At 37.6% G+C, this 12,813-nt stretch overlaps 1 protein-coding gene across 1 annotated transcript; it reads right to left on the reverse strand.

The window, feature by feature from the left end:
* Positions 1-2,491: 2,491 nt before the first annotated feature.
* LOC149178971 (uncharacterized) lies at positions 2,492-3,682 on the reverse strand. The gene has a single exon (XM_089422308.1). The coding sequence runs from the start codon at positions 3,680-3,682 to the stop codon at positions 2,492-2,494; it is 1,191 nt and encodes a 396-aa protein (XP_089278434.1).
* Between the last annotated feature and the right edge of the window lie 9,131 nt (positions 3,683-12,813).

Genomic DNA, 12,813 nt, shown 5'->3' on the forward strand with positions numbered 1-12,813 from the left:
AACTTGATGGAGATTCTAGATGCTTTGAAGAATTATCCTTTGTTATTAACGGATGTTGTAATTGAATCTGCCAGTTGTCCCATATGGCTTGTTCCTGCGGGAGAGATGGGAAGTCCTCTTTAGACCATCCTTTAATAGACAGAGTTTCTTTAATGTTCTGGTGCAATCCAAGCCAAATTTGTTCGATTGGTTGTGCTTGATCTTTAAATATTCTTCTATTCCTTTCCTTCCAAATATTCCACATAAGTAATCCCGGTATGAGCTGCCAGAGTGTGTTTAAGAGTTTACTTTTATACGGCTCTTGGGGCCAGGTGCGGAGAGTCCCTTTGATGTCTCCAGTCACTCTTCCATCCTTCTGACAGCGGAAGGTAATTTTTTCCCAGAGTTTCCTTCCCGTTGGACAGGATTGCATCAGATGTAATGCTGATTCCTCTTCCTGTTTGCAGTTTGGGCACATGGAAGGTCCTGCAAAATTCCTTTTCCTGAGATTGTCCCATGTGAGAATTCTGTTGTGAGAGATAAGCCATAGAAAAGTTGAGACCTTCGGCCATATGGATGGGTTCCATATCCTATCCCATAATTGATCTTTAATTATCTTTTCTTTGATAATTATTTTATAAGCTTCCCTGGTTGTGAAAGTGCCTTTTTCCTCATATCCCCATCTGAGGGTGTCCAAGCCTGCCGAGGTGAGTATTTTCCTTTTTTGAAGCTCAGTGGAGAGGGAGAATTGAGCTTGTTCCGGGCTATGTGGTATTATGTGCCTGGCATCTTTCCATTTTCTATGTTCTTGAGCGTTATGTGAGTCCCAGAAACGACTCACCTTCTCATGATGTTGTATGTCTTGATCAGCAATACCCGGAATTGTGTCTCTGAGATTAGGGAGCTGTTGCCATGAGTCTTCCCAAAACCTAGCCGTGTGGCCATCCTTCACCTCCCAAAAGCTGTGTTTCTGAATTATATCCCTGTGTTGAATGGCTGAGTTCCATATCACGGATCCTTTACTAGTTTCTGACATTCTAAGTCTCTCCTCCATGGATTTGTTGCTTGCATATTTCGCTGTCCAAAGGTAGGCCCAAGGTGTTGTGGGATTGGATAGCCATTTCCACCAGATTTTTGCCCCCATAACCATATTACTATGTTCTGGATCTCTTAATCCAATTCCCCCTGCCTTTTTGGGAAGACATGCTTTCTCCCATTTTACTAATGCCCATTTTCGGTTTGGCCCCGATTTACCCCAAAGGAAGTTTCGCTGAAGCTGTTTGATAGCTTTAAGTACCCATTTGGGCGCTGCCAATATGGAGAAAAGGTAAAGAGGCATGGTTTGAAGAACTGCTTTGATTAGTACTAGCCTACTTTCCATATTGAGCGCTCTATGCGTCCACAGAGATAATCTAGCTTCCAGCTTCTCTAAAAGATTGTTCCATGAGTCATGCTTGAGAGCCGTGGCAAATAAAGGAGCCCCCAAATACTTAGACGGAAGGGAAGCGATGGAGAAGCCAAGGATACGGGCAATAGTTCTTTGGATGGATGGCGAAGTGTTGAAGAAGAAGATCTGGGATTTGACTTTGTTAATGAGGGCTCCAGAGGCCTCCGAGAATTCGCCAAGAATAGATTTAAGGGCTCGAGCTTCTTGAACAGACGGATGACCAAAAAGCAGGTTGTCATCGACGAATTGCTGGTGCGAAAAAGCAGGGGTTTGGTGGAAGGATAGACCTTTGAGGTGATGAGAACGGAGGGCTTCTTTAATGCTACGTCCTAAACCTTCAGCCAAAATGACAAACAGGAAGGGCGAGATAGGGTCCCCTTGGCGAATGCCTCTAGAAGGACGAAAAGTGGCTGAGGGGATTCCATTGATGAGAATAGAGAAGAACGAAGAGGAAATGAGACTACTGATCCATCTAATCCAAGAGGGGGCAAAACCAAAGGCTTGAAGGATATTTTGCAGATATTCCCAACTGATACTATCAAAAGCCTTAGATAAATCGAGTTTGAGCAACATACCTGGTTTTTTTGTGAGCTTGAGAGAGTGGATTATCTCATGAGTTAGAATTATCCCATCCATAATCTGCCTTCCTTCAACATAACCAGTTTGTTCTGGAGAGATGATAAGTGGAAGCAGGGGCTTCAATCTGGAAGCTATCACTTTGGAAACAATCTTGTATATGATGTTGCATAAAGCAATCGGTCTGAATTTATCCGGAGTGGAGGATTCCTCTTCTTTAGGGATTAAAGCTATGAATGTTGCGTTCAAACCTGGATACATCCATCTGAGAGTACGCGATTCTTCCACCACCTGCCACACCTCCCATTTGACCAGATCCCAAAAGTGATGGAAAAAATTTGAAGTAAAGCCATCGGGTCCCGGGGCTTTTCCTGCTTTGAGTTGGTGGACAGCATCATCTACTTCCTGGAGGCTTACGGGTTTGAGAAGGAGAGTGTTATGATCTTCCGTGATTAATTTGGGAATATTGCTGATGATTTTCCCGATAGCTTATGTTCTGTTTATATCCGGCTCTTGATTCATCTTCTTGAAGTAGTTGAGGAACACCTGTTCTATTCCTTCATGTGTTTCGATTTTGCCTCCTTGTTCATTGGTGACCCGGGAAATTTGATTAATCATTCTTCTTTGCACTGTAGATTTGTGAAAGAATTTCGTATTCTTCTCACCCTCCTTCAACCATCTAACTCTCGATTTTTGTCTGCAGAGAGTTTCCTCCTGTGACTCTCGCTCGAGGAGTAGATTCTCTAAGGACTGCTCTTTCTTGCTTAGTTCTTCTGAGCGTCCTTCAATTATCATTCTTTGCTGAACCACTTTCATTTCTTGATTGAGGATTTCCTTAGCCTTAAAAATGTTTCCAAAGACAGATTGATTCCATTTTTTAATTTTCCCTTTGAGATATTTCAGCTTCCTTTGGAATGAAGCCATTTTTGTACCATCCATCCAATTACATTTTACCCAAGTTGCTCTAACAAATTCGTTGAAGTCCGGGTGAGACAACCAAAAAGCCTCAAATCTAAAGGGACGTCTAATATGGCAGCCAGGACGATTCCATTGGAGGGCTATCGGCCAATGATCGGAACCGAAGTAAGGGAGAATAGAAGCTGTGAATTCTCCCCCTACATGAACTGCATTGTCAGAGATTAAAAAACGATCCAGACGCGATGCTATTTGCATTGGACCTATCCTTTTGTTGTTCCATGTGTAGAGGCCATTATTAGTAGGAATATCTATAAGCCAGTTATTCTGTATAATGTCCTTTAATAGAGATCCGTCCCTGTTTGTTCTGCATCTGCCTCCCTTTTTTTCCTCCACCGAAGCGATCATATTATAGTCTCCTCCAGCGATCCATAACGGGTATTGCCTATCGGTGCTGAGATTTGTTAGAGCCTCCAATATTTCATTCTTGTGCTGGGTTTCTTGAGGAAAGTACACATTAGTGATGTGCCCATAGATGTTGGTTCCTATTATATGGAATATTGCTTCGATGAAACTTTTATTTGCATGTATGTTGGTCATTTGAATCTTTCTTGCATCCCAAAGCAATGCAAGTCCTCCAGAAGCACCCTGAGCATCAACAGCTGCTACTATCCCCCCTGGCCAGGCCTTAGCTGCTATTTTTTCCAAAACTGTCGAATTGCATTTTGTTTCCTGTAGAAAAAGAACTGCTGGTTTTTCTTCCATTAACATGTTTTTTAAGAGTTTTCCTTTCCTTGGGCAGTTAAGCCCTCTGATATTCCATGAGATCAACTTCATTGGGAAGGCTTGGGATTGATGTTGAAATACTTGGTTAGCTTGGCATATCTGCCTGAGTCTACCAGCACTTCTCCAATCTTGATGGTTCTTTCTAAGGTAGTTTTCCTTCCCCTTTTTTTGTTGTCTTTGGTAATGAATTTTCCGTCCCATTGGCTGCCAATTTGAACCCCTAGAGAATATTTTTTCTGGGCTTTATTGAGAACTGCCACTAGGTTGTCCACTTGGCTGTCAGGTATTTTATCGAAGTTCCCTGTTTTGCATGCATGTTCTAATCCCAAGATATCCAGTTCACCAATATCTATTGATTCTGTATCCTCCTCCATGATTTGTGGTTCCTGAGAGTGACCATCGCCTTCCTTCTCATTTTCTATGCTGGGATTTGTGCCATCTATATCCATTTCAGGAAGGCTCCAGTCTTTGGAGGCTTTCTTGGGCTGATTACCTTCTAGATCTATCTCCTTTTCTTTTTCTTTCGATTGGGATCTATCCATTTTTTCCTTTTCCTGAGTAGGTCCTCTTTTATTATAGGTTGAGTTGTCTGGATCTTGCAAATCCTCACTATCTAATACTGCAAAGCTATTACTAGTAGATGGCTTTGATTAATTCCCTGGAGGTGTCTTTATAGTAACTGCTGGTTTTTTATTCCCTCTTCTTCGGTTTGTCACTTTGGTGAAACCGTCTACCAATGGGTTTTCTTGTTCAGTTTGAATCGTAGGTTTGCTATTTAATGGGCAGTCTCTGAAGAGGTGACCTAGGTCATGACATTTCCTACATCTGAAGGGGACATGTTCATAATCGATTAACTGGATACATTCCACATCTTCATGAAAGAGACTTACCGTATCGGGCAGAGGTTGTTTCAGGTCCATGTATACGCAGATCCGTGCATACGAGGTATATCTCTCTGTCTTTGTATCTTCAGCTATTCTAACGAAGTCGCCCAGAACCTTACCAATGGCTTTGAGGGACTCCTCCTCCCAGTATTCCAATGGTAGAGAGTACAGCCTAATCCACACCGGCGCCCAACTTAGGTCCTCTTTATCCGGGTTGAACCGTTCAATCCATTCTCTGAGAAATAGCCCAGCAGAGTTAAAGAAATAAGGTCCTCCTTCAAAAACTTTGTTCCTATCCTCCAAACAGTTAAAAACTGCAGTGAAGAAACCCTTCGGCCCTAGATGCAGGGTTATGTGCCCCTTTGGATGCCATTTGACATTTATCCATGCTCTCAACGCTTTCTCGTTTGGCCATATTCCGATAAATTTGCCTATGAGAGCATGATCTCTCATGTATTGAATTCTGGCATTGATACGGTGACTGGGTAGCTCCACTTCTGGTCTGTGTGCGGCTACTGGCTTGCATGTGGACGAGCTGACTTTCGGTTTATCTTGTTGTGCCTGTTCAGTCTGTTGCTGCTGACTTTTGCCTGTGCTTCCATCATTATGTTCCTGTTCTCTTTCTGAACCCTCAGGATTCCCTTGCTGGTTGCCGTTTGAGGGAGGCGTCCCTCCTTCCCCCGGATGGGGGTTCATTGTGACTGTCGGTCAAAACCCCCAGTCGTTTGTTATCTGCGCTGTTGCGATCTGATTCTGGAGTCCTCTGTTCTGCAGACCTGCCGTTGCAGGTGAGTACAGGAACCCTAATCCGCTTCTCAGAGCTCGCTCAGTCCAACCAAATCCGTTTTATTTGTATAACTTCTACTTGTTAGTATTGCTAGTGTTGAATTATTTTTTTTTGTTTAGGTTTAGGGTTTAGGAGGGTGAGATTTGGTTTTATGGCCAAGGGGCTATTTTGGGAGGAAAACAACATGTGGTTTCCCTAAAAACCACCCAAAAAAACTACCATTGAGGGACCAAAACTCCCCCACCTATGTGAGACCTAAAGATACTTGTTAGGGTTGGAATTAGGATTAACTTATACCCCTTAGCTACTAAACTAGTACAATCACTAATTTATGGTTCAAACATGCCCATTTCTTAAATTTTTACCTTGCTATATTTAAAGGACAAGGCCAAGAGAATCAAGGTGATGTTTGAGGATATGAATAGGTAACTGGAAATAGTTGTGGATGAAGTTAATAGTGTAGTGGCTATAAGTTAATAGTGTAGTGGCTATACTAATAAATTCTGGATAGGAAAAGGAAAACAATTGTAGATGAAATTAATGGTGTAGTGGTTATACTAATAAATTCCTTTGTAACTATCACCATGAAATCTTAGACCAGCCCCATGATCATGTTTATGAATTCCTCATATAACTATCACTAGAGCCCTTGTTCCATTAAAGGTCTAGGAAAATTTGAATGAAATTATTAAGTTCAATCCTTGAAAGTTTTGGAAAAATGGAAGGCATCGTAATTGTATGAATATGCCCATCACTTGTGGGTCAAATTTATTGATAGCTAATATTCCATTCTGCTTTGGAGATGCCATAAACATATGAATTTCCATATATAGAATGTATTTTGCAACTTACTTTGTTATGAAATGTATTTTATCTTTTCCTAGTAGTATTATGAACTTACTATAATTTTTAATTATTTTCCTTACTTACATCTTGCAAATTATTCCTATGCTGGTAACTAATTCCTCCATTAAAGGTCCTGAGAAATTCCAACCAAACCGTTACATTGAAGCCTTGTATATTTTTTAAAAAATGGTAGCCATTTTAAAGGAATATCTCCATCGCTTGTCCACCAAATTTAATGATATCAATTCCTTGAAGCTTTTGTTAGTCTATCCAACCACCAATTTTCACTTGCTTCATAGAGAAATTGGTAAGCTTGTATGTAGAACTTTGAGGCTATAATCTAATCATTGGCATAGGACCCCTTTAGATTAGTCTACCTTCTACTCAACTTTGTCCTATTTTTAGTTTTAATTTTTAATTTATCTATTGTAATGAAATATTGATATGGATAGAATTGAGGGAAATTAATACAATGGAGCAACAAAGAAATCTATTTCATGAATGCATGAAATTTTAAGGCAAACCATGAACATGATTATATTGGAACTTACCACTTTTAGTAATTGGATTGTTTTCGTGTCTCAAGCATGATTGATTTTTCGTGCAATTTACTTTCTTGCAAGTGTGTTTTATTTGCTACAAGTGTGGTGTGATTTGTGAAACCATGTGCACTACACTTTGCAAGTTTCAAACAAAACTTTAGATTGAAAATTCAAGTGCTTGTGTAATCAATTATTCATTAAGATAATTAAAAGTAATTGAAATACCAATCAGTAAGAGTAAAGTACATAAAGAGTTTCATGCTCTTGATAAAAATGGAATCTCATTCCTTCATAAATGAGAGAGTCAAACTGACACCTTGCAATCCCCCTAAATGTGAAATCCTTCATAAAGAGCTTCATTCTCTCCATCAAAATCTAGTCCCATACCTTCATAAATAACAAAGTCAAACTGAAAATTTGCAATCCCCCAAATCTTGAAATCCTAAAATTCATTAAGTTTTTTGGATTTTGAGTGAGATTAAAAATTCTAGTTTCTCCATATGAGACCCAATGAGGTTGGAACCACTCAAGCATCTTGAAAAAATAAATTAGAATGTAAGGGTGAAAATGAAAGATATATGAAATGCCACTTTTACTTTCCATTGCTAAGGTTGCATTATTGTTTTTGTTTAGGTTTAGGGTTTAGGGGAGGGGGTCTGTTTTATGATCAAGGGGGATATTTTGGGAGGAAAAAAACCTCTGCTTTCCCTCAAAATCAACTAAAAAAATACCATTAATGGGCCCAAACTACTCTACCCATGTTAGAATTAAGGAGGCCTTTAAGAATGGAATTAGGATATTACTATTAACCTTATATACCAAAATAGTATAATCACTAATTTATGGTCCAAACTTGCCCATTTTTAAAATTATGATTGTATCTTGTTAAATTTAGAGCACACGAGGAATAGAACTATATCTCAATCAATGTGAAGTTTGAGGATATTGGATAAGTAAAGGGTAAAAATTGTAAATTGATTTAATAGTGTAGTGGCTATACTAATAAATTCATTTTTAACTATAAGTATGAATTGTTACCATTAGGATGACCATACTAATTACTTTCTCCCATTAACTATCACTGTAAATTGTAATACTAAGGCCCTTCTTCCATTAACAGTCTCTAAAAATTCAAATGAAATTATTCTATTAGAGCCTTCAATTTTTTGGAAAAAAGGAAGCCATCATACTTGCATGAATATATCCTAATTGTATTATGAAATTCCTTCTTATTTTAATTATTTCTTATTTTATCCTTGCAAATTATTATTATGCTCTTAAAATTATTGCAAGTGGTGATGGTGTGTCTTATATGGATACCTAGAACTGTTGGAAATAATACATTCTGGCTGGTAAACACTGAAGTGGGAATGGGAAATTTAACATGCATAGATATTCTAATGAGGCTGATAGGTCCACCACGATGACTAAAGTGGGAATGGGAAATTTAACATGCATAGATATTCTGAGGCTGATAGGTCCAGCACGATGTTGCTGGTAAGGTCAGCACGATGCTGCTGGTAAGATCATTCTAGGCAAACACTAGATTGAAGAAGATGGGAACAAGGAAGATGCTCTCAAAGATGTACATCTAAGGATGCTCAAGAAGCAGAAATCTGGTAAGAGTATCAACTTAGTAGTAGTGAAGCTCTAAATAAATTTTTAGGGAAAAAGATAATTCAAAAGGACAACAATGTTCCCATGGAAACTAACCAGAAGAAGCCAATCAAACCATCTGTAGTCAAGGATTGGCCTTCTAGCTGTGGAAGATATTCATCTAGTGTTGCACATGAGAGTTATAAATATTTAACACAGAAATCTCTCCCACCATGAGGTTCAGCTTCTCTGGATATTATACCTTTGCTTATGGGCCAAATGTCCCTTCAGTAAGCAAGTAGCACTACCAATTATCTCCTGCCTCTAAGTCCCATAGTAATGGAATTAAGTGAAGCAGTCAACAATCTTCCAAATTTAATAATCATTGAAGTGCTAAAGAAAGTGTCAAAATTAGAGGAAACCTCTAGGTTAATTGTTTGAACCAAGAAGATGGTGTTAGAAACAAAGAAGATGGTTCTACAAACATAGAGAAGAAAAACATGTTGTCTATTTGAAATAATAAAAACATCTAGTCTTATAAGATATAAAACCATCAACCTTTGAAAAGATCATCTCATCTTTATTTCTCCACATTGAAAGAAGCTTTAATGAGGTGGCCCATATGATCAAGAAAGAAACCAACCCTAGGAAAATCTATAATCAAGGTTCAAGGGTTATGTTCTCAAAATATACAACTGGAACCAATAAAGTTGCTTCATATGTGAATGTGGAAACACCCTTTTATGAAGCCACTTTGTTTGTTCCAATTGGGCAACACCCTTATATCAAGCCGCCACTTTATTGGTTCCAATTATATTATCTTGAGACCATAACTCTTGAACCTTGACTGTAGAATGTAGTAGGTTGGCTTCTTTCTTGATCATATGGGGCACCTGATTAGCGTTCTCTATTTTAGGCTCCACCTTGAAATGTTGCAACCTATTTTGTATCTATGTTGACAAGAATGAATGTTGAAAAAGATAGCATGATGGCTTCAAGGCTAGTCAACAAGGTTGGATTTTTTCATTCTTTGTTTCTAAAAGAAAGCATGTTTTCCCTCTCTCTATTTCTAGAATCATCTTCTATGTTTCTCGCACCATCTTCTTTGTTCACACAAGTAGACTTGAGGTTTCCTCGAAATTTGGCACTTTCCTTAGCACTTGAATGATTATTAAATTTGGAATGATGTTGACTACTACCCTTAACACCATCAGTATGGGATTTAGAGGCAACAGATAATTGGCTACTGCTCCTTGATTACTGAGGGAACATTTCTACCATTACCAGAGGTATAATATCCAGAAACTGAAACTGGTGGGTGAGAAATTTCTGTGGCAAAGATTTATAACTCTCAGGGTCTCCACCAACGAAGAAGAAAATCCCTGACCACAGATGGTTTGATTGGCTTCTTAAGCTTAGGAATATGGTCGCTTTACTCTGAACCATTGTTGTCCCTTTCAAATATCCCTAGAATTATGGTCCCTAGAAATTTTTTTTATTGCTTCACTATGAAGAGTGTTGACACTCTTACCAGACTTCTGCTTCTTGAGATTACGTAAATGTACATGTTTCAGGGGATCGTCCATGTTCAGGTCTTCTACAATCATGCATTTGCCTAAAATGGTCTTAGAAATGGCATCATAGTGGGAGCAATCACCCCATTCCCACTTCAGGGTTCGCCAACGAGAATGTATTATTTCCAACAGTTCCTCTTGTCCATATAAGAAAATGATCCATAGATTGGCAAATGTTCCAAAAAGATAGGTGCAGAAATCAGTACATCGTAAAAACCGTGCAATAAGATGATTACAAGCATAGGAATAATTTGCAACTACATTAAGAAAAGATCAACTACATTTCACAATGAAATAAATTCAGAAAGTTCAATCGATGTTTATGGCATCTCCACAGGCAGAAGGTAGCACTGCATTTGGTCTAATAGCTATAGTACATATATGCCAAGATAATATTTCTTATGGAAGCAATAATCATTATCATCGATCCTAGGGTTTCTCTAAATAAAAGACGCACACAAATTCAATTAAAATCAGGAATATTGTTTATGCAGATGGAAGATATGATGCAATGGGGTAATGCATTTTAATTGTTGCTCAATTGCGGTGACAAAACTTAGGATTTTATCGATCTATACTTTTTTATGAATCCAAAAGAAATGTTTATATGGAATTAGGGAATAATTTATGCTGTCGAATGCAGTGATAGAAGACGTTAGAATTCTAAAGATATAATCTAAAAAAATTGGTGGGTTCAATTGAAAATATTAGAATTTGGATTTAAAGAATTTTTTTTAGTATTAGGATTTGGATTTAAAGAAAATTATCTTATTGGAATTCTGCACTTTAATCTATTTGATGTTATTTAAAGTATATTCTAGTGGCCTCTACTCTATCCAAAAATGAATTTAAAAGTGATAACTTCCTTACATTCTTAAATAAAGTGTTTAAAATTTTTTAAATTAATTTTTTACCAAATCATCTGTGAAAATTTACTCCATGTATCCAAAAAAAAAAATTAAAACTTTAGTGTAAAATATCTCTCTCAAACATATATCTTTTTTACATTTTGAAACATTTGCATGTTAGAAAGTGGAAGAATGGATGGCAATGTGGAGGAATAATACAAGGTCTCTTGGCCTAGCATTTTAAATTGTCATTAAAAACTCATTGTCCCCGTTATTCATCATGATAGTTCTCACATTTTGATTAAAAGTGCAAGTTATTCATCACCAAGTATGATAATTAGATAATTAGTCAAAAATAAATTGAAAACTAAATTTATAAAATATATATTTAATTTTTAAATTTATGGCTATTCACATCTTCAAACTTAAGTCAAAATTAAAATTATTTAACAACTGCATTAAATCTACTCAACCCCAAATGGTGTGTGTACAAATTCATGTGCTCTCGTAATGAGCCAAGCTAGGTAATGGGCTCAAATACAAGCCTACAAGGGTTTGTGAGTTTATGTTGTAACTTTCTATATTCACAGTTGCATTATTTTTCAAAGTTATGTCATGAAAGTTTATCATATATTTTGTTGTAGTTGAGTAATAAGAGTGTCTAGGATTAATATGAGATTGATGTCGAAGTTTGTGCTAATTGTTCATTCATAATATTTTGAGAATAAGGTGCCATAAATAGGGGGAAAATAGAGAGCTACACACATTGTTGTGTAATAAAGATTTTATGCTATTTAAGACTCATCTAGAGAATAGAAAATTTTCTTTAAAAAAATTATCTCTTATTTCATGTGAAAAATTCCTTTGAACATGGAGAATTCTTTAAAAGGTAATAAATAATTAAATATACTCAAACATTAATCCATACCAATAAGCATGGTTGTCCCTGTTGTCATCTCTAACCATAGGAGCCTCCCAAGACTACTTATGGGTCTCTCTTGACACTGGATTAGGGCTCCTCATTAGGTCTCCTGCTACTCTATAATAAGGCCTAATGTTAGGGCATCAGGGCACCTCTATGACAATGACCATACGTCCTTAGGGCATGGCTAGATATCTCTTTTGAATAGTGGCTAGGATTCCTCCATCAACTACGTATAGAACCCTTCCTCCACTGCTTCTAGGGCTTCTCCCTCTTTATCTCTCTAGCTACCAAAGCCACACGAGTGGAGAGAGATCTTAGGAGAAGTGTGTGTGAAAAATGACTTGAAGATGTCTTCTATTTATAAGGAAACGTTGACGATAAGTTGGGGTAATTTGGTTTTTGGCCGACCTTGACAAATTGTCAAGTAACACAAATACAAATAAATTCATATATCCATGAATACATGTCGGAATTGTTTGATCTCCCGACGAAAAATATCAACTTCCACCAATAAGAAGATCCACATGGATTTTGGCCCTAGTTGCCAATTTTAAGAGTTAAGCAATTGACCAATGTTTATGGCCAACCCCACCTGTATCATGTATAACGTAATTTTCAAAGGAGTCAATATTGGTGCAAGTGTAATGTCCCTCTCTGAATGATCACACCAAGGGAAAAAAATATATAAAAAGACACAAGTGGAATTTTGATGAGAAAAGAGAGATGAAGCTCACTCTTTCTCATGATAAAAGAGAGATGAAGCTGACTCTTTGGGCATGCACAATCATTTTCTCATAACAATTTGGAGATCTCTTGTGTCTTTTGAGTGCTAAGGGTGAAACCCTTTAATGAATTAGTTTCAGTAGTGAAACAAATCCACCTTAGTTTATCAGAAAAAAAAAAAAAAAAAAGACCACTCAGATATTTCACTGGTATTTATTGCTAAAGATTCATCTCATTGCCAGGTCATGAGTACCACCACAAACTGTGGGATTTTTGGAGGTCATATTTTCCATCTGCATTTAATATTGGAAAAAGGGGACTAATTCACTCATTTCGAGACTTTGGGATCACTTGAGGAGGTCGTACCCGTTATTATCAGTAAGTT

This window comes from Pinus tabuliformis, chromosome 4_1 (assembly GCF_031772625.1).
Source record: "Pinus tabuliformis cultivar Carrire ecotype Pingquan chromosome 4_1, CPIR1, whole genome shotgun sequence".
NCBI classification, from domain to species: Eukaryota; Viridiplantae; Streptophyta; class Pinopsida; order Pinales; family Pinaceae; genus Pinus; species Pinus tabuliformis.